Source organism: Girardinichthys multiradiatus, chromosome 8 (assembly GCF_021462225.1).
Source record: "Girardinichthys multiradiatus isolate DD_20200921_A chromosome 8, DD_fGirMul_XY1, whole genome shotgun sequence".
NCBI lineage: Eukaryota > Metazoa > Chordata > Actinopteri > Cyprinodontiformes > Goodeidae > Girardinichthys > Girardinichthys multiradiatus.
Window position 1 is genome coordinate 42824942 of NC_061801.1, and position 22411 is coordinate 42847352.

At 44.1% G+C, this 22411-nt stretch overlaps 1 protein-coding gene across 2 annotated transcripts; it reads right to left on the reverse strand.

The window, feature by feature from the left end:
- Positions 1–3857: 3857 nt before the first annotated feature.
- fer (fer (fps/fes related) tyrosine kinase) lies at positions 3858–22274 on the reverse strand. Of its 2 annotated transcripts, none has more exons than XM_047372701.1 (20): positions 22122–22274; positions 19498–19624; positions 13686–13817; positions 13432–13605; positions 13262–13361; positions 12983–13166; positions 12662–12799; positions 12456–12575; positions 12252–12374; positions 11966–12164; positions 11764–11862; positions 11181–11387; positions 10940–11062; positions 6321–6377; positions 6113–6231; positions 5920–6014; positions 5708–5831; positions 5480–5634; positions 4899–5021; positions 3858–4808 (listed from the first exon to the last, which is right to left on the reverse strand). In XM_047372701.1, exons 2-20 carry the CDS (start codon positions 19564–19566, stop codon positions 4672–4674), a joined length of 2478 nt encoding a protein of 825 aa, XP_047228657.1. In that variant the 5' UTR covers positions 19567–19624; positions 22122–22274; the 3' UTR covers positions 3858–4671. The 2 variants fall into 2 exon arrangements, with proteins under 2 accessions (XP_047228657.1, XP_047228656.1); XM_047372700.1 differs by having other exon boundaries at positions 11181–11390.
- Between the last annotated feature and the right edge of the window lie 137 nt (positions 22275–22411).

Below are 22411 nucleotides of genomic sequence, written 5' to 3' on the forward strand. Positions count from 1 at the left end.
ACAGTGTGGGTCGGTGCCAAGTCCTGCTGTAAAATGAAATCAGCATCTCCATAATCTTGTCAGCAGAAGGAAGCAGAAAGTGCTCTAAAATATCCTGATAGATGGCTGTGTTGATTGTGGACCAGAACCAGCAGATGACATGACACCTCAAACCATCACTGACTGTGGAAACGTCACTCTGGACTTCAAGTAACGTAGATTCTGTTCCTCTCCACTCTTCCTCCAGACTCTGGGACTTTTCAAATGAAATGTAAACTTTACTTTTATCTGAAAAGAGGACTTTAGACCACCGAGGAACACTCCAGAAACAGCCTGGAGGGAGAAACTGTCTCTGTGGCGGCTGGTTTTAGCAGACAGCGCTCTGTAGCGCCACCTGAAGGTAAGAGCCTAAACAGTTTGTGTACAGGGTGTGTGGGGACTGCAGAGATGTTAGCTGCCCTTTTCCTGACCCTTGACCTGTATAAGTCCTGGATGGAGGGAAGGTCAGCTCTGATTATTCTCTCTGTAGTCCTGATTATTCGTTACAGTCTGGACCTGTCCTGTTTGGTGGATGATCCAAACCACACTGAGATGGATGAAGACAGGACAGACTGAATGATGGCAGTGTAGAAGATGACCAGCAGGTCCTGGGGAAGGTTGAACTTCTTGAGTTGCCTCAGGAAGTACAGTCTCTGCTGGGCCTTCTTCTGAACATTGTCTTTGTGTGAAGACCATCTCAGGTTTCCAGAAATGGTATGTTCCAGAAGGGGGTATGTGTTCTCTGAAATTCCACCATCATCTCCATAGTCTTGAGCAGGTTAAGTTTCAGGTGGATCTAACAACACCAGTGCACCAGCCGATCCACCTCCTGTCTGTATGCAGACTCATCACTGTCCTGGACCAGTCCAGTAACAGTGGTGTCATCTGCAAAATTCAGGAGTTTCACAGATGGATCCCCTGAGGTCCAGTCATTTGTGTACAGGGAGAAGAGGAGTGGGGATAGAACACACCCCTGGGGGACGCCGGTGCTGATGGTTCTTTACTTATTATGAATCTACAGGTGTTGGACAATGAAACTGAAACACCTGGTTTTAGACCACAATAATTTATTAGTATGGTGTAGGGCCTCCTTTTGCAGCCAATACATCGTCAATTCATCTTGGGAATGACATATACAAGTCCTGCACAGTGGTCAGAGGGATTTTAAGCCATTCTTCTTGCAGGATAGTGGCCAGGTCACTACGTGATACTGGTGGAGGAAAACGTTTCCTGACTCGCTCCTCCAAAACACCCCAAAGTGGCTCAATAATATTTAGATCTGGTGACTGTGCAGGCCATGGGAGATGTTCAACTTCACTTTCATGTTCATCAAACCAATCTTTCACCAGTCTTGCTGTGTGTATTGGTGCATTGTCATCCTGATACACGACACCGCCTTCAGGATACAATGTTTGAACCATTGGATGCACATGGTCCTCAAGAATGGTTCGGTAGTCCTTGGCAGTGTCCATCTAGCACAAGTATTGGGCCAAGGGAATGCCATGATATGGCAGCCCAAACCATCACTGATCCACCCCCATGCTTCACTCTGGGCATGCAACAGTCTGGGTGGTACGCTTCTTTGGGGCTTCTCCACACCGTAACTCTCCTGGATGTGGGGAAAACAGTAAAGATGGACTCATCAGAGAGCAATACATGTTTCACATTGTCCACAGCCCAAGATTTGCGCTCCTTGCACCATTGAAACCAACGTTTGGCATTGGCATGAGTGACCAAAGGTTTGGCTATAGCAGCCCGGCCGTGTATATTGACCCTGTGGAGCTCCTGATGGACAGTTCTGGTGGAAACAGGAGAGTTGAGGTGCACATTTAATTCTGCTGTGATTTGGGCAGCCGTGGTTTTATGTTTTTTGGATACAATCCGGGTTAGCACCAGAACATCCCTTTCAGACAGCTTCCTCTTGCGTCTACAGTTAATCCTGTTGGATGTGGTTCGTCCTTCTTGGTGGTATGCTGACATTACCATGGATACCGTGGCTCTTGATACATCACAAAGACTTGCTGTCTTGGTCACAGATGCGCCAGCAAGACGTGCACCAACAATTTGTCCTCTTTTGAACTCTGGTATGTCACCCATAATGTTGTGTGCATTTCAATATTTTGAGCAAAACTGTGCTCTTACCCTGCTAATTGAACCTTCACACTCTGCTCTTACTGGTGCAATGTGCAATCAATGAAGACTGGCTACCAGGCTGGTCCAATTTAGCCATGAAACCTCCCACACTAAAATGACAGCTGTTTCAGTTTCATTGTCTAACCCCTGTATATAATATCTAATAATCTGAGTTTCACTCATGAGGGGCAGAAATATTGAACTTTTTCTAAATGTTCTGTTTTTAGATGTACCTAAATCTTTAACTGAGGGAGCTCTGCAGATCTGCAACAGCTTCATGCATGAGACCTTGACAAACAGTGACGTTATTTTTGCTGGAGTTCTTTAGTCTCCCACTATCTGCACTGTGTCCAGGGGGCATCCTAGGACAGAGCAGGCCTTTCTAATGAGCTTATCTAACCACTTCCTCTCAGCTGTAGATCAAAAAAGGTCTACAGGAGCACTCCCTGCATCCCAAAAGACCTCTTTCTCCTTAGCAGGTAGACTCTGCTCTGACCCTTCCTGTAAGGAGCATCAGTGTTTTGACTCCACTATCTCAACATCGGTTCCCTGGTTGTTCACCAGTGTCAATGTGGTGGGTCTACGCCTGCAGAAATCCACCACAAGCTCCTTGGTTTTGTCATGCTGGTCAGGAGATAGCTCTCCTGACATCAGTCCACAAAGCCCTGTGTCCACTGTCTGTACTCAGTTATCCTAACCTGTGATGAGGTCAACTATAGCAGAGTTGTCTGAGAACCTCTGAAGATAGCAGCCTGGGGAGTTGATGAAGAAGTGTCCTCACATACTGCAGGTGGCCAGTAAGCTAGTCCAGTATCCACTGAGACAGCTGGTGGTCCACTGAATCACTCCTGGCCACTCTAACTTGTCCCTCAGATGTTCAGGCTGGATGGTATTGAAAGCATTGGAGAAAGATCCTCACAGTGCTTCCAGTGCCTCAGAGCTCAGTGGAGGAGGTAGATAAAGGCATCATCCAACCCTCCACTAAAGCGGAGAGGGTGAATAATGGCTGAGAGCTGAGGAGTGTGAAGTTCGAGGAAGAAAAGCAAGTTCTGTTGGTGCAACAAGCTGAAGTTCGCATATGATGTGTAGCTTCTGACAGATCAGTTTCGCCGTTTGTGTTTCACCTGAAGCATTTGTGAACTGATGTTAGAACAGCGTTATATGAGCATAGCTGCTCAATGCTTGTTGGACAGGATTTAATCTGAGAACAGGACAAGGAAAGACCACAGCAGGCCCGGAAATAAAATAATTCATTAAAGAAAAATCATATCAGGCCTAATAATATTTATAGTTTGCATCTGCTTGAAGCCCAAGAAGACATTTTTTTGTCCTGTTATGACATTCAGGCATAGAGAAGCTGGTTGCTTACATGTGCCTGGTCAGATTAGAATACATATTGAATATTGAAAATATGGTTTTCGGTCATAACAGCAATATTAATCGCGTATCGATACCAGTCCAAATTTCTTTATCTTTGCATCTTCTTTAGTTCCTGTTGTTTCAAAAAAGACAAATATCTAAAAACTGCCAAACTGAATAAAAGACAATAGTTATAGCTTTAGTCTGGCAATATGCCTTATAAATTCAGCAAATCCTTCACAAGTTCCAGGCTACACAGGACCATTCAAAGGGCAGATCTATTTTCACAAGATTACAAAAACAGATTGGGATCCGGACTTTACCTTCATTAAAACAGACAAGCTCGCTGCAGTCATATGATTTATTTTCATTATAAATGATACAAATATTTTATAACAAGTTTATAAAAGACAAACGATTAGTGCTGAAAACATCAAAACATTGGAGTTCATTTACAAGGACAGTAGGGGGTGCTCTGAGCTCATTTAGTCTCTGTCCTTACACAACCCAGGAAATGATACCAACCAATCAGGAATCATGATCTGTCAGTTACCATGACAACCAAAAGAAAGTAAAATGGAAACTTTACCAGTCAAAGACAGACTGGGCGGGGCCTGAGGTGACTGACAGCTGGCTGCCGTAAATTAAAACAATAAATAAAGGAGAACAAAAGATAAAATAAACAGGAAGGAGCTTTAACATGGAACCTTCTGTTGCCATGGTTACAGTCAAGGAGATCAGAGGGTGGGGCTTAGTGGCATTTCTTCACATTTTGTTTATATAAAAAATGTTTGTGAACAAAAAAAAAACCAACCTTTTTGAAACTTAGAGCTGTTTTATTTGTTCACCTCTGTAGTGTCTGTTTACTTTTGCAGTGTTTGTTTATTTAGGCACCGTTTTACCGTTTGTTTACCTCTGTGGTGTGTATTTGGTTTACATCTGCAGGGTTTCTTTAGTGTTTCTTAACATCTTGTTGCCCGTTTCTTTGGTAACAACACACTTGTACACCTGTGTACCATCTGACGAGAAGTGGCTGCAAGTTTGATGGAAACCAGGACCCCATGTGTGACACCACTTCCTGAACAGTCAGTCAGGTCAGGCCCCACCTACTCTTTACAGACAGGCAGGAGTTGAGGCTGCTCAGGGCGTGGCTAGCTCCACTCACTTCTTTTTAATGGCGGCAAGATCTCTCTGCAGCTCAGAGAACTTGGGCCGGTCCTCTGGATTGTACTGCCAGCAGCGCTGCATCACTTTGTACACATCGTCAGGGCAACGCTGAGGACACGACATCCTGTAGCCTAGCAACCAAACACCATTTCAATGGTTACTGCTAATCATCTTCATCTTCATTGTACATATGACTGATGAGACACACCACCTCGGTTTACCTTTCTCCACCTGTTCTCGAGCCTGCTGATTGGTCATTCCTGGATAGGGACACACCCCCAGGCTGAAGGTCTCCCACAGAAGTATCCCATAGCTCCATACATCACTCTCTGAGCTGTAGCGACCTGTAGCCGCCAATCAGACATAAGGAGACACAATCCGCAGCCAAACACAGCGCAGGAGATACATTCACTACAGGTTTGGGAGTGGGACAGGTGTTAGACATGTGTAGAGCATGTGTGGGTCAAGTGTTGAGAGCATGTGGGACAGGTCTTACTGCTTGTTTAGAAGTTTGAAATAAAGGACAAATTACAAGTTTAGAGCACGTGTAAAACAGGTGTTACTGTTGTCCAGAGCATCGTGTGGGAATGTATCAGGTCAGCTATGTGACATATATTACTTTTGTTAAGACCTTTAGATAGGCGATAGGTCTAGAGCTGGTGTACAGCAGGTGAAAGACAGGTGTGTATCAGATGAAGGACAGGTGGAAAGCAGATGTTGGACAGACCTGTGTTAATGTTCAGAAGGTGAGATAGGAGATAGCTGTGGGGCATGTAAGGAGCAGGTGTGGGACAGCTGTTACCATAGTTCAGTGCCTCAGGTGCAGTCCACTTGATAGGAATCTGTTTGAGTCCAGATGAAGAATAAACTCCATCATCTTCCTGCCGACTCATCCCAAAGTCACTGATCTTCAACACATTGTTTTCTCCAACCAGACAATTCCTGGCCGCCAGGTCCCTGGGAAACACAGGTTCACCATCATACTCAGTTGAACCAGCAACGAGGGGTCACCAATGTGTACCAGAGTTACCTGTGAATGCAGTTTTTACTCTCCAGGTATGCCATGCCGGCAGCAGCATCCACGGCAAAGCGAACTAGTTGCTTTGTCTTTAGTTCATCTTTCTTCTTTCTCAGAAATGACAGGAAGTCTCCCCCTGACAGGTTAAATCACATAAACACAAATGTTGGAGACTGGCCAATAAGAACCCAGCAGCAAATACAGTGAACAAAAGCTTCACCCACCAGGAACCAGCTCCATGACGATGTAGATGGGTTGCCTCTGAGTACAAACACCAATCAGCTTCACAATGTTGGGGTGGTCATACTGCTTAAGGATTCTGCAGCCAGTCAGACAGGCAAGTGTTTTAAAAACATTATGAAACTGTTTTCTTCTTCAAGGTTCATCATTTAAACAAACAACAATTTGTTTGTTCACCTGGCCTCAGACAGAAACCGGATCTTCAGCTCTGGAGGTAAATCTTCTTTACATGTCTTGACAGCCACAGGCATTTTGTCGCGTTGGAGTGTTCCTTTAAAGACCTCTCCAAAGTTACCCTGGTAACAAAGAGGCATTATAGGACATGGTGCCAGACAGGTACATTTTAAAATGGAATCAGGTGGGTGGAAACGGGAAGTGAGGTCACCTTTCCCAGCAGCTCTCCCAGCCCCACATCTTCATGGTTCAGGATCCACTTCTTGTCCTGAAGAGAAAACCAAAGTTTCACTCTACTGAGCATTCTAGAGATGCACTGCTCGAAGTGGCAGCTTGTTGGAGTAGTTCGGTTACATTAATTTTGATATATTCTTTTTTGTGAAAAATATTGTCTTCTGGCTTTTGATGCTGTGTAGCTGGAAAGATTGTTTCTGTAACTTTGTGCTTTTGGACAGTTGCTATGATGTGTAACCATAACAATAAGGAAGGGAGTAGCTGAATAAATTCGCTAAAGCTCAAATACCTAAACAATGCCCACTAAATCCTAGAGGGTTTATAGAATAGACAAAATGGATGCAGATCAGGAGCAGAGCAGAGAGAGACAGAAGGTGGGCGTTTTAACCATATCTTCCGTTGATCATAACAGGGAAAGAGACATCACTGAAAAACAAAACGGAAGAACTTCAAATCTAACCACAGGACTGGGAATGCAGGATTATACTGTCTTGCCAGGGTTTCTGCTGATAAAATAAGATGGAGAACTAAAGAGGAGTGGCAAAAGCAAAGGAGGTGGATTAGCAGTGCTTATGAACAGATGGTGTGAATTCATCAGTGCCATCTTACTAAGCGTATAAATTACTGACTGTGTAGGTGATGTCATCCGATCAGTTGTTGCCAATATGTGAGGACCACAACACCCCAATCACGCCTCACTCTGTTGCTTTCAACATTTCAATAGTTTGTCAGCTGATCTACCATAGATCTATCACAGCCATGTTGTCAGCCATAAGGCTTACAGTCCTGAAGGCCTGTGTGGAGCAATGCTATAAGTTTCTGTAGCATCTCTTCAACCTTAGCTTGACCAAGGAGAAGGTTCCAGTGTTGTGGAAGACCTCCTGTTTTGTTCTGTAACAAAGGAAGCTCACCAATCAGTCCTCAATGGCTATAGACCTATTGCCATGACATCCCTCATGAAGTTCCTGGAGAGACTCCTGTTGGCCCACCTGAGTTAGCAAACAAGCATCTTTAAGGACCACCTTCAGTTTGCTTATCGCCATTGGGGGAGTTGAAGATGCCATCATACACCTGCTTCAACAAACCCACTGTCATCTGGACAAAGCCAGCAGCACTGTGAGGATCATGTTCTTTGATTTCTCCAGAACATTTAATACAATCCAACCTGATTTGCTTTGTCAGAAACTCCAGAAGACTCAGGTGGAGGCCTCAACAATCTCCTGGATCAAAGACTACCTGACAAACAGACCACAGTTTGTGAGACTGAAGGGTTGTGAGTCTAACCAGGTAGTCAGCAGAACAGGAGCATCACAGGGGACGGTACTCTCACCATTCCTTTTCACTCTGTACACCTCAGACCTCCAGGACCAGATAGACTCCTGTCATCTGCAGAAATACTCAGATTTGGTGGCCTAGTGCAGTGATTCCCAACCAGGGGTACTTATACCCCTAGTGGTACGTGAGCACATAGCAGGGGGTACGTGGAAACATTTAATATTTTATTTCCAAGATGACAAGTAAATATCAATAATAATACTATCAAATAATAATTCTTGGATATGTGATGCTTTATTAGGACCCAGGTGCAAAATACACCAAACTTTTATCAACCAAAGATGCAAAAAAAGGCACAATAAAGCAACTACAGGTGAAAAGGACTGGAGCAGGGGTGTCACTGCTGTTCAACTCCACGATGTTCCGCTACCGGGAGAGAGTGAGAGAGAGAAAAGTAACATTTGTTTCCACTTTGCAGATCTACCCAACCTTATCACGGACAAACAATCTTAGATGTCTCATCAAAGCTAAGTTAAATGATGACAACAAATTAAAACTGATATAGTGAGCCTGAATATTATTTTAGTTAACTGTGCAATTGCTGATTAAGTTTAAATGTCTGTTTATTGGGGACTTGTTTAAAAGAGCTCCAGTTTTTGTTATAACAAAAGCAGGTTTGTTATTTATGTTGATTTTGTATTTATTTGATTTACTTATTCACTTTCACGTTATCTATATGTTTAATTTGAGCTGAAAAGAATACAATGCCTAATGTTCAAGTTAAAGAGATTAAGTTAAATGATTTTCATTTAATAATTATTTGTTGTACATTCTATTTTTGGTAACACAGTATAAGTAATGTATGTACAGGGTTGGACAATGAAAGTGAAACACCTGTCATTTTAGTGTGGGAGGTTTCATGGCTAAATTAGACCAGCCTGGTAGCCAGTCTTCATTGATTGCACATTGCACCAGTAAGAGCAGAGTGTGAAGGTTCAATTAGCAGGGTAAGAGCACAGTTTTGCTCAAAATATTGAAATGCACACAACATTATGGGTGACATACCAGAGTTCAAAAGAGGACAAATTGTTGGTGCACGTCTTGCTGGCGCATCTGTGACCAAGACAGCAAGTCTTTGTGATGTATCAAGAGCCACGGTATCCAGGGTAATGTCAGCATACCACCAAGAAGGACCAACCACATCCAACAGGATTAACTGTGGATGCAAGAGGAAGCTGTCTGAAAGGGATGTTCGGGTGCTAACCCGGATTGTATCCAAAAAACATAAAACCACGGCTGCCCAAATCACGGCAGAATTAAATGTGCACCTCAACTCTCCTGTTTCCACCAGAACTGTCCGGTCAGGAGCTCCACAGGGTCAATATACACGGCCGGGCTGCTATAGCTAAACCTTTGGTCACTCATGCCAATGCCAAACGTTGGTTTCAATGGTGCAAGGAGCGCAAATCTTGGGCTGTGGACAATGAGAAACATGTATTGTTCTCTGATGAGTCCACCTTTACTGTTTTCCCCACATCCAGGAGAGTTACGGTGTGGAGAAGCCCCAAAGAAGCGTACCACCCAGACTGTTGCATGCCCAGAGTGAAGCATGGGGGTGGATCAGTGATGGTTTGGGCTGCCATATCATGGCATTCCCTTGGCCCAATACTTGCGCTAGATGGGCACGTCACTGCCAAGGACTACCGAACCATTCTTGAGGACCATGTGCATCCAATGGTTCAAACATTGTATCCTGAAGGCGGTGCCGTGTATCAGGATGACATTGCACCAATACACACAGCAAGACTGGTGAAAGATTGGTTTGATGAACATGAAAGTGAAGTTGAACATCTCCCATGGCCTGCACAGTCACCAGATCTAAATATTATTGAGCCACTTTGGGGTGTTTTGGAGGAGCGAGTCAGGAAACGTTTTCCTCCACCAGTATCACGTAGTGACCTGGTCACTATCCTGCAAGAAGAATGGCTTTAAATCCCTCTGACCACTGTGCAGGACTTGTATATGTCATTCCCAAGACGAATTGATGCTGTATTGGCCACAAAAGGAGGCCCTACACCATACTAATAAATTATTGTGGTCTAAAACCAGGTGTTTCAGTTTCATTGTCCAACACCTGTATGTATGTGTGTGTGTTCCTGTCTTGGCATCACAGTGAGAACCCTTTTCCCGATTTCACCATCAAATTGAGGACCGTTTGTACCAAAGTGAGGACATTTTGCTGGTCCTCACGACCTATTTTGCTAACAGTTAGGTTTAGGACTAAGGTGTGAATTGAGTTTAGGTTAAGGTTAGGGTTAGGTAAGCACTGGTAATGGTTAGGTTTAGGGTTATTGTCAGGGTTAGGGCATAGAAAGGGTTGAAAATGACTGAAAATCAATGGAAGTCAACAGATGGTCCTCACTACATATAGCAAAACAAGTGTGTGTATGTGTGTATGTCTCGTGTTTAATTGCTCTTTGGTCTCCTTACCTACAGCAAACAATGACAGGCTTCATAATAGGAAAGACATCAAACACACCTATTCTGTTTTACTGAAGCTATTTGACAAACATTTATTTTTTTTTTTTATTATTTATTATATTATTATTGTAACAGAACACTCAAGCAGCAACCTGTTTTTGTGAGCTTATTTGCTCTCAGTCCAAATATTCTATTTTGAAATAAAAAGGGTGAAAGGTGAAAACTGAAAGTGTTTTTTTGTCCGCTTCAACCATTAATCAAAAGAATAATCGACCGATTAATTGATTATTAAAATAATCATTAGTTGCAGCCCTAGTGGAGGAGTATAAATGCCTCGATGTTCACCTGGACAGCAGGCTACAGTGGAGATGCAACTGTGAAGGCGTCTACAAGAAGGAACAGAGCAGACTGTACTTCTTGAGGAAGCTTAGGTCCTTTGGTGTTTGCAGCAAGATGCTGCAGATCTTCTATAAGTCTGTTGTGGAAAGTGTGATCTCTTCTACCATCATCTGCTGGGGAAGCAGCATCAGAACCAGGGACTTAAAAAAGCTCAACAAGCTGATAAAGAAGGCTGGTTCTGTTCTGGAGACTCCTCTGGAACCTCTGGAGATCATTGTGGAAAGAAGGACTCTTCATAAAATGAAGAACATTATGGAGAACCCTGACCATCATCTTCATCAGACTGTTGTAAAGTCTGTCTTCATCACACGCTTCTTAAGATCTCTTTGAAGAAACTTTGATAATATGAGTTACAACATTTAATTCCTCTCTGGGATCAATAAAGTCTTTTTGGATTGAATTTAACACGGCCGTTCATGTGTGTGGGTGTAAGGTGGTTACCTTGACGACAGGGTTCATCAGAACGACTCCGGACTTCTTAGTGATGACCTGTTTGGTAGAGAAGTGATGCTCGATGAGCTGAGGAATAGTGGGGAAGCCCGACCCTTCAAACCGGTATTGACTCTACCAGAGAGAGAGAAAAAGGAGGGGGGGCACCGGTTGGGTTTCTGGATGGACAAATGACCTCTGACTGCACCTCCTCAGGTGGGTCTGTGGTATGTGTCAGCGTGAGAATACGTACATCAGCGTACTGGATGATGAAGTGCCGCCTCTGGTCGTCAGAAAACACCGACAGGACGTACTCGCCAGGTTTACCATGACTCTCCCTTACCAGGAAGTCTCCCTGTTGTCGTAGCAACTCCTGAGCCTCTGTGCGGGGGATGGCTCCATGGTACCACTCCTGCTCTGCAAGGGGGCGCTCTGACGTGGGAATCACGTCAAAGAACTGCTGCTTAAAGGAAAACAAGTGAGACACAGTAACGTCACGAACAGCACTCTGTAGGTCTGAGTCAACAACTGAGAATGGAAACTCAAACTGGAAAACCAAGGAGACGACCAGGAAGACCCAACATTCATACTTGAATATGGAGGATATGACTGGGCAGAAACAAGGACCGTAAGGGACATACTGGGACACAGGAGCCCATACAGAAAGAACATCCCCATTAGTATTAGAACACTTAGGAGATGACTGGAAAGATGCTCACTGTTGTTCTGGAACATCAAGGATGGGATGCATCCATCACACTGCCTGACCTCTGTCACCATATAATTAAACTCAGATGTAGGGGGTATTTCATGGCAGCAAGACCAAACAATCTCACCGAGGTGGAGGAGCCCAGCATGGATTTAGGAGATCGGATAATACCAGCCAACGAGTAACGCAGAGTGTCGAACCGAGAGCTCTTCTCCTTCATCTTGTCCTGCAGTAAAAAAAAAAACAAGGACGAGGAGCCAGTGATCACTAAGAACATTCAACTACCTCCTGAAGACCTGCTTTCATCCTGAAACATTATCTTTATTTACAGTTGATGAGACTGAACGAGTGTCATCCTCATATTGCAGCACTGGCAGTGCTGGCGGCGGTGGGGAAGCAACCGCAGCGGTCATCTTCGCATCCAGCAATGCCTTCTGGGAGAGGAGGCAAGCCTCAGAGCTGCGCAGCGATTGGACAGTATGACGAAGCTCGAGGAGGGATAGTTTCTGACTCAGCAGCAGGACACAGCTGGGGAGGGCGAGACACACAAAGAGATGGTGAGGAGACCAGAGGGAGCAAGACAGATGACTTCTGGCCCCACCTCCTCAGACTCACTCGCTCTTCCTCTCGGCACTCTGCTGACTTGTCTGGATCCTGGTCTCCAGGTCGTTGGCTAATGTCTCCTTTTCCTGTAGGTTCTTTTGAGTCAGCATCAGCTCCTCTGTCTTTGATGATAACCTAACAGAACAAAGTCAGATGTTAGAACAGACTTTTACTCTGGGAGGTCGCAGGAAACAGTTTTATTTTGTAGGAGCTCACGTGTTCTGCAAGCTGTCCGCTGTCAGCGTGTTCCACAGGATCTCATTGGCTGGGATGTTATCCGTCTCATCCAATAAAGACGCATCGAACTCCACGCTTGCCTCTGGGGGCACTGGAGACCTGACGACAGGAGGAACGAGTGGTTACCATGGCAACCGGGCAGAGGCAGCATCAGTACGGCCACCAAGAGGCAGGAACAGACTCACCTGTAAGCGTCAATGAAGTGCTGGTACTCTGCAAGCGGATCAATTTGCTGAACAGCCGCTGAAATCTCTTGATGGACTTTAACGATCTCTTCTGTCAGCAGGCTGCTGATCTCATAGTACTCCTCCAGAATACTTTTACTAGAGGGTGTACACACAAATACCTCACAATATTTTCATTGCAGAGTACACAATGAAACACATCTCTGTACTCATCCAGCACATTTTGTAACAGTAATCCACAGAGAGGCATACAGCTGCCCACAGCATACCCCCTCAGCTCTACAGGAACATATGCTCTGTGGGCAGGGTAATGTGACTCACAGTGCCAGCGTCATGTCCTCCTGCATCCTCTGCAGCGCATCGAGCAGTGCGGGCGCCGCCTGCTGACGATGTTTGTCCTGCTGTGTTTGTGCACCACACACTGCCAATACGTAGTTATTGTGGAGGTTGTGAAGTCTTGCTGTGGCTTTATCGTAGCGTTCACGGGCACGCTCAGCTTCCCGGCCTGTGATTGGATAGGAGAGCATGGGGTGTAGGAGTCAATGCAACTGGATGTGGCACTAATAATACGAATAAGGCGGCAGCCCAACCAGCACCAACCTTTGGATAATGCCTCTCGGTACTTCTCTTTGGCATTGTTGGCGTCACGGCTCAGTTGACGATAGGAGGTCTTTAGCTTCTCCAGGTCACTTTTGGTTACCTATCAACCACAAACACTGTTGTATCTGTAGTCAGAGGAGAGACCCACCCTCAGCTGTATTCCAGGTTACCTTGTGGTTGTGGCTCTCCAGCTGCTGATGAAGACTCTGATAGCTCTTTTTCACCTGTTGCTTATCCCGAATCAGCGTAGCAAGGCGGTGCAGTGGGCCTGAGTTCAGATCGTCTGCATGGCTCCTCATAATACGACCTAACGCTTCCGTCTGACGAATTACCTGTGACCACGACTGACAGAGGCATACAGACTAAGACACGGTTGGCTGATAGGCCCTTCCCTCCAGTCAATTTAAACAGGTGAGCAGCTTACCTTGCTGACTGTGCTCACATAGTCAGCAGCTTCCTGCTTCTCGGTTTGCTGAGTCAGGCTGAGCAGCAGGGCGGCATACTCTTTATCGCTCTTCACCCGCAACGTCATGAAGCGTTTCACCGTCTCCAGCATCTAGAAGGCACCACATTATACACAGATTTAGGTAAAATGAGAAGAGGAGAGGTCAGTAATGCTACTCTGCTAAATCTGCTGTTTCATGACATTAGTCAGTGCCCAATGTGTGGGATTACCCGACGTGAGACGACACGACTTTATGAGCCATGAAATATTACTGGACCAGAGTACCTCAAGTAAAACATTATCTAAGGCAAGAATTTACTTTCTGTAAGTAATCACCTGCCAGAGGTCACCTAATGTGTGACGTTACCTGCAGTAAGTCGGTACCTTGCCTGAGACATTACCTGACACAACTTGTCACACACTGCATCGTTACCAGATGGAAGAGATTACCTGACATAAATTCTGACCCGACCTGATCATTTGCCTGAGATGGCTTGCTTCCAGATAGGACCTGACTGTCCTTGACATGAGTCAAGACTCGTCAGGATTGTGACCCGGCATAATTCTTTGTCTAAGATGAGTAATCGTGAGGGTGGATGCGTTGCAGAATTCAATTCAGTTTTATTTCTATAGCGCCAATTCACAACACATCGTCGTCTCAAGGCACTTCACAAAATCCATTCAATCATTCAGATTCCCAGTCAGGTTCATCCATGCCAATTAATCCTAACTATCAATCAGAATCAGTCAGATTCTGTTTATTATTCAAACTTTGTTAAATGTTTTTCTATCTAAGGAAACCCAGCAGATTGCATCTAGTCAGTGACTTGCAGCATTCACTCCTGGATGATCATGTAGAGACAGTCCACACCAGACTAATTAGGTTTCTATCAGATTAGTCCATCTTTAAAGTGACTGGCCTATAAATTAACTGCCTGATTTATTAAATCCTGATTAAACTATAGTAGTGTTAGTCTGATCACTTTGCCTCTGTATAAGAAATACTTCATTTATAAAACACGTTTGATCTGAAATGTTTTAAATCGTCTTTTAATCCTCTAGTCACTTGCGTTTTAATACAAAGGTTCTGTTTTATCTGGATAACAATATGCTTTTTGAGGTTAAACAAATCTCTTTAAAAATGCAGAGTACAATTTAAAAGGGACACTTTATTCTGCACGGTGGTGCAGTTGGTAGCACTGTTGCCTTGCAGCAAGAAGGTCCTGGGTTCGATTCCCAGCCTGGGGTCTTTCTGCATGGAGTTTGCATGTTCTCCCCGTGCATGCGTGGGTTCTCACCAGGTACTCCGGCTTCCTCCCACAGTCCAAAGACATGCCTGTTAGGTTAATTGGTCTCTCTAAATTGCCCTTAGGCGTATGAATGAGTGAGTGCTTGGTTGTTTGTGTGTTGCCCTGCGATGGACTGGCGACCTGTCCAGGGTGTACCCTGCCTCTCGCCCATAGACTGCTGGAGATAGGCACCAGCTCCTCCGTGACCCACTATGGAATAAACGGTAGAAAATGACTGACTGACTTTATTCTTAGTAACTTGCTGTTATTACATTTTAGGCAATACAACATTGATTTTTATGAAAATAAAAAGGAATGTAATTATTTGTTTCCTTACATTTTATTTTTAATGTACTTCTGTCAGTCATAAAATAAGCTGAAGTAGTTGAATAAAATCTCTGCTGAGTCCGATTACTCGATTTATCGTCAGAATAATCAAAGGAATATCAGATTCATAAAATAATCGCAGCAGCCCTACGATATACCTGAATGAACAGCCAATGTGAATCATTTTTTAACATCGCATCGGTCCCACGAGTAAAACTAGGCTGAAATTAATGACCGAAGTTCATTTCCATCTTGTTGCCATTTGTGTTTTAGGTGGAGGAGGGTTGGCCAAGTCAAGTTTATTTAATTAGCGCTTTTCAGCAACAAGGCACTCAAGGTGTAAAGCATTACAATGATACAGAAAATCAAACAGAAGTAATTACAAAAAATAGAGAGTAGATAAGAAATGGACAAGAAAACGAAAGGAAAGTTGGACTGAAAACGTAACTAATAATGTTTAAATGGCCCAGTCAAAGGCCGCTCTAAACAAATAAGTTTTTAATCTTGATTTAAAGAAACTTAGGGTTTTGGCGCTTTTACAGTTTTCTGGGAGTTTATTCCAGATTAGTGGAGCATAAGAACTAAAAGTTGCTTCTCCATGTTTGGTTCTGGTTCTGCAGAGTAGATGTGAGCCAGAAGACCTGAGAGGTCCGGGTGGTTGATCCACTGACAACAAGTCTGTAATGTATTTTGGTGCTAAGCCATTCAGTGATTTATAGACTAACAGAAGTATTTTAAAGTCTATTCTCTGAGCTACAAGGAACCAGTGTAGGGACTTTAGAACCGGGCCGATGTGCTCCACTTTCTTAGTTCTAGTGAGGACGCGGGCAGCAGCGTTCTGGATCAACTGCAGCTGTCTGATCCACTTTTTAGGCAGACCTGTGAAGACATCGTTGCAGTAATCAATTCTACTAAAGATGAACGCATGAATTAGTTTTTCAAGGTCCTGCTGAGACATTAGTCCTTTAATCCTGGAGATGTTCTTTAGGTGATAGAAGGCCGACCTTGTTACTATCTTTATGTTCCTCTGAAGGTTCAGGTCTGAGTCCATCACCACACCAGGTTTCCAGCCTGACTGGTGGTTTCTAGCTGTATTAACTGAAGCTGTGTGCTAACTTTTAAACGCTCTTCCTTTGGTCCAAAGATCATTACTTCAGTTTTGTTTTGATTCAACTGAAGATAATTTAGGCCCATCCATGCATTGATTTCTTCTAAGCATTTACCCAGCGCTTGAATGGGTTCATGGTCACCTGGTGACATCGTAACGTATAGCTGTGTGTCGTCTGCATAGTTATGATAACTTACGTTGTTTATTAAAATCTGAGTTAGGGGGAGCATGTAGATATTGAATAGGAGGGGCCCTAAGATGGACCCTTGGGGAACGCCACATGTGATTTTTGTGGTCTCTGATATAAAGTTACCTACTGACACAAAAAAGTCCCTGTCCTTCAAGTAGGATTTAAACCAGTTGAGTGCTGTACCAGAAAGGCCGACCCAGTTTTCCAGGCGCTCTAATAAAATGATCAACAATGTCGAATGCTGCACTAAGGTCCAATAATACCAGCACTGTGGTTCTTCCACAGTCTGCATTTATACGGATGTCATTGAACACCTTGACAAGAGCAGTCTCTGTACTGTGGTGAGCAGGAAGCCTGACTGGAAGACATTGAAGCGGTTGGTCGTTGTTAGGAAGTTGTTTAACTGTTGAAACACAGATTTTTCAATAATCTTACTGATGAAGAGGAGGTTTGATATAGGCCTGTAGTTCTGTAGTAGCAGCTTGTCCAAGTTGCTCTTTTTCAATAAAGGTTTGATAATTGCTGTTTTTAGGGCCTGGAGGAAAACACCTGATAAAAGGGACGTGTTTATTATTTGTGTTAAATCAGATGTTATTACAGGCGAAGCTTTCTGCAGGAAAGCTGTGGGTAAAAGATCGAGACAGCAGGAAGAAGAGCTTAGTTGCTGTACGATTTCTTCTAAGATTTTATAGTTTATTTGGTGAAATTGGGAAATTTTGTCAAAATCAGTTCTAGTTGGAGACAACATTGGTCCTGGAGTTGATGTGGATGTTCTGACTGCCTCTCTGATCTTTTGGGTTTTTTCAGTGAAGAAGTTAACAAATTCATTGCAGGTCCTGGTAGAGTGGAGTTCAGATGCTATAGTAATAGGAGGGTTTGTTAACCTGTCGACCGTGGCAAATAATGCACCAGCATTGTTAATGTTTTTGCTGATGATCTCAGAAAAGAAAGATTCTCTTGCATTTTTCAGTTGTAGGTTATATCTGTATAGTCTCTATTTATAGATAATATAGTGAACCTGGAGTCCAGTCTTTCTCCACCTGCGTTCAGCTTTTCAACATTCCTTTCTTTCACTTCTGACTGGTGGAGCACTTCTCCATGGAGACATTTTCTTCCCAGAAACAACTTTCACTTTAATTGGAGCAATTGAATCGATGATGTCTGAGATTTTAGAATGAAAGTTATCTACCAGCTCATCTACAGTGTTACAGGGCAAAGTGGAGGTAGAAGAGTAAATCTGGTTAAAGGTTTCAGCAGCACCGTCCTTAAAGATGCGTTTTCTTATCATGTCTCTTTGGCAAACTGAGTCATTGGAGATGATGCTTTCAAAAATAACAGAGAAGTGGTCAAATAGAGAAACATCAGTTATAGACACCTTGGAAATGTTTAGACCCTTAGTGATGATCAAGTCTAAAATATGTCCCTGTTTGTGCGTTTGCTGTTTAACATGTTGAGTCAAACCAACATTTCTAAGAGTGTCACATAGATCTATTGGACTTCTGTCTTCAGGATTGTCCATGTGAATGTTGAAGTCTCCCACAATAATTAAACAGTCATAATCAACACATATCACAGATAAAAGCTCATTAAAATCACTGATAAAGTTTGTTTTGGACTTAGGAGGCCTGTAAATATTCAAGAACATTGTTCGGACCGGGCTCTTTACCTGGAGAGCCAAATATTCAAAAGAGTCAAATTTCCCCAGAAAGGTCAGACTGTATCACAGAGAAGTGATTTGAAGGTCCTGATTAGGAGGAGATAGATTAGGAGGTGGTGGGGCTCTGCGGCTTTTGGAAGATGTTGGTTTAGTAGCAGGGCCTCGGCCATGGGGGGTGTTGAATGGAGAAGATGTCAGAACCATTTGGGTCCCAATTTTAAGAGCTCCTTTCATGTTATCAGAGTCCAGTAAAGCAAAAAGCGGGCTCAGTGGGGAGATGGGAGAGTTCTGTGCGGTCTGGGTCTTGAGGGGGGGGGGGGGGGGGGGGGGGGGGGGGTATAATGGGGGGGTCCACTTCTCCTGTGGATTGTGGGCATTTAACTGAAGCAAAGAAACAATGTCAGCCCTGTGGTCATTTTTTCCACGGTGTTGAAACTATTTATAATAACAGTAAATATGGGTTATTGGCCATAAAAGCAATATTAATATTGGTCCAAATTTTTATTTCGTTGCTTCCCTAATTCAGACCAGGGAGTATAATTTTCACTTAAATTGAATTAAACTTTATTCCCATTTAATGAAGATAAAACCCAGCAGGACACCAACTTGTCACGTTGCTGGTTTCTGTCCCTGCTTCAGGTCTGATCAATAAAACCAGGACGTGTCTCAGGGCGGCCCAGTTAATCGGTGGAACAAACAGAAAGGGTTTCTGAGTCGAGAGCCACCAGATCACTTCCTGCATTGCCATCATGCTGTTGTCAGCGGAGATCATGATCTGATCTCTGCCGTCACCAGAATACCTCGGCTGCTTTCTCACTCCGATGGTCTTTAAACACAGTGAAACTCCAAGAATGCAGAGCAGGAGAACAGATCCAGGATCTGAATATGGACCATTTCATCTAACTGTGTTTCTCTGTCTCCATGCTGGGAAATAACAAATGCTTTCAGTGTGAGGGTGTAGTTAACTGCTGCAGGAGATCTGTGTTTTCCTTTAATGGGGTCCTGCACGTCCCCATGATGATACTTCTGAGAGATTTCCATTTGGACAGCGGAGCAACCTCAGATCCTCCTTAGTCAGTAAAAACTTCCTGACTGAGTGAGACATGATACTACGGTGCGTTCAAGAACAGGAAACAGATCAGATCTTTGATAAAGTGCTGAACACGCAATCAGAAAACTCCAGGTACAAAGAACAGATTTTTCACCTGTCCAACACCTACCTTCAATTCCCAGTCCTGCAGCTTCAGTAAACCCTCATGGGAGTTGATCAGATCCCGACCAAAGCCCATCTTGGATAAGTGGTTCTGTCTCTAAAAGTGGAGGAAAGAAAGGCCTGAGGGCATGGTCCTGTGGAGGGAGAGAGAACAGATAGTTACCTTTTGAATTTCATCAGATCAGAACATCAACATCTGTCACAGCAGCTAGTATGTATGCAACACACTTTTAACACATAATATTCTAAGAAAATAACCCATTTAACCTTAAAACCATGGGCGGTTTATGGTCTTGTGTGCTCCTGGGCCGAGATGTAGAGGAAGCATTTCGTGTATAGCCCTGGTCATCCATACATTTTCATACATTGTCCTGCATCCTCAGGAGAACATTTTGAAAACTGTGTCAGCTTTTAGGTGCTAATGAAATGAACACCTGCTGCACTAAAGGGGCAACAAGGAGACAAGCCTAAAGCTGGAATGGTTCTGCAGATAGAGGAGACAGACTTTTTCCCTCCTAATATTTATTTGACTGTAGTTTTCTTATTTAACCAGAGTCAGTGTTACTAGAATGGTAGCATGAGGTGCCACCTGGACCCTAAAGAGGTGGCACAGACAGGTCATCTCCACCAGGATGGCACATCAATACGTGCCATTGCCAGAAGGTCTGCTGTGTCTCCCTGCACAGTCTCAAGAGCATGGAGGAGGTTCCAGGAGACAGGCAGTTACTCTAGGTGAGCTGGACAGGAGCATCAGAGGTCCTTAACCCACCAGCAGGACCCGTATCTGCTTCTTTGTGCATGGAGGAACATGATGAGTACCACCAGAGCTCTACAAGGAGCCCCCCAGCAGACCACTGGCATCAATGTCTCTGACCAAACCATTAGAAACAGACTTCATAAGGGTGGCCTGAGGACCCGATGTCCTCTAGTAGGCCCTGTTCTTTTCACAGATGAGAGCAGGTTCACTCTGAGCTCATGTGACAGAAATGAAAGGGTCTGAAGAAGATACGGTGGACATAATGATGCCTGCAACAATATTCAGCATGATTGGTTTGCTGGTGGCTCAGAGTTGGTCTGGGGAGGAACGGAGGGTTGCACAGATCTATATAGGATAAAGGATGGCATCTTGACTGCCATCAGGTGACCGGATGAAATCTTTAGAGACATCGTTATACCCTTCGCTGGTAATGTTGGGCCTCATGTGGCAATAGTCTGCAAGCAGCTGGAGGATGAACGAATTGATACCATTGACTGGCCTCCTTGGACCCCAGACCTAAATCCAATAGAACATCTCTGGGACATCATGTTTAGGTTCAGGAGCTCAGTGATGTCCCAATAGGACCTGGGAGGAGATACCACAGGACACCATCCATCATGGTATAAGGAGCATGCCCTCAAGCAAGTCAGGCATGCATACAAGCACCTGGGGGACACACTAACTACTCAGGACCATGTTGAGTTGCTGGGATGACATTTCAGCAGATTGGACTAGCCAGCCTCAGTTTTTCAGATTACATTTCTTGGTGACTTTGGAATAAGCAATCTGTGGGTTGATAATTTTCATTTTCATTAAATGATGTGGCACCCTTTTGTTCCTAACTCATTAACTGGTCCATGTCAGTAAGGATATCCAGCAACTTTTTTTAAAATTAAGGTCTGATGTGTTTTCAAAGTGCTCCTTTAATGTTCTGAGCAGTGGATATAGTTAATTTAGAACAGTAACGCACAGTCATGTCCAATTATGTCTGTTCTCCTAATATAAGTGAAGAACTAGTTTTTCCAGGTCAACATCAGTTTATCTGTGATAAACATCACGGTTTGAAGGAAACATTTGTGGGTGTGTCTTTGGCAGGATTGACTTTGCTTGAAACAGTTTTATTTCCCTTTTTATATATTTATATTTTAAATGTCTTCATTGAGAGGAAAGTGGAATGAATAATTCCTTGTTTGTGGGCACAAACGTGGAAAAAACAAGTGATTCTCATTGATTTTCCTGCTTCTCCTCAGCCTCACTTAGCCCAGCTCTTATCCAGGATTGTTCAGTTCTGTGTTAGTGAAATGGCCCAAAGGCTGAACTGAAAACAACAGCAGCTATAATCTCCTCCATCTGACAACAAAGATTCACAGACTGACAAACTTCAACATTCTCTACCGTGATTCCATATGTCTGTAATGAAGCTGCAGAGAAAGTGGAGCTGATTTTCAGGCTTCCACACCTTACTGTCCCATCATTTAGAGGGAGGCTGAAGCTAAGTTAACCATAGCGCTTCATCTGCATTCAAACTAATAGACATGGAGTTAGCAGGCAAATATTAGCGTCAATGTTGGTTTCAATTAACGGAGAGAGAATTAGAATGCTAATGTTAGCTCCTGATCTACATTGACACTAACGGAGCAGAGTTAGCTAGTTGATGCTAAGAGATAGCTGTCACTGCACTAGCTGAACTCTGTCACCTTTGAAGAACACCTCCAGAACCTGATCTCAGTCCGGTCCATTTACAACAAAACTTGTCCCAACTGCTGCCCTTACTCTGGTCCCGGGAAGCCCGCAAAACACAGAGGAAGCAGCCGGACAAGCACTGCTTGCAGTTCGAGAGTGTTTTCCCGGAGTTTTCTGTTAGATTTACTGACCTGAAAATGGGCTAAAGCGGTGGCAGAGTCTCTGTCTGGTCACCGCGCTTCCCGATGGTCCTCCCCAGGACTCATGTCCTCCTCTTCACCGGGTTTATCTACTCCGTCAGCCTGTTTTTGTTGCTGTTGTGCGGGCTTCGGAGCTAACGGCTAACAGGGAGGGGCTTCCGCCGGAAACGGAAAACCAGGACGAGGCAGGAGAGGGCCGGATGCGCGAGGCGACGGGAAGAGGTGGGAGGAGTCAGTAAAGAGAAAAACAGTCACGTGACACAAAGAAGAAAAACAACTTT

What these genes read in the sequence shown, in the direction of transcription:
- fer (XM_047372700.1), bottom strand. Translation starts at nt 19,566, where the DNA reads ATGGGCTTTGGTCGGGATCTGATCAACTCCCATGAGGGTTTACTGAAG. An exon ending in TGGAGAGCCACAACCACAAG is followed by an intron (nt 13,362 to 13,431) that starts GTAACCTGGAAT and finishes TGTGGTTGATAG; the next exon opens with GTAACCAAAAGTGACCTGGA. An exon ending in ACCTGAGGCACTGAACTATG is followed by an intron (nt 5,022 to 5,479) that starts GTAACAGCTGTC and finishes TGGCGGCTACAG; the next exon opens with GTCGCTACAGCTCAGAGAGT.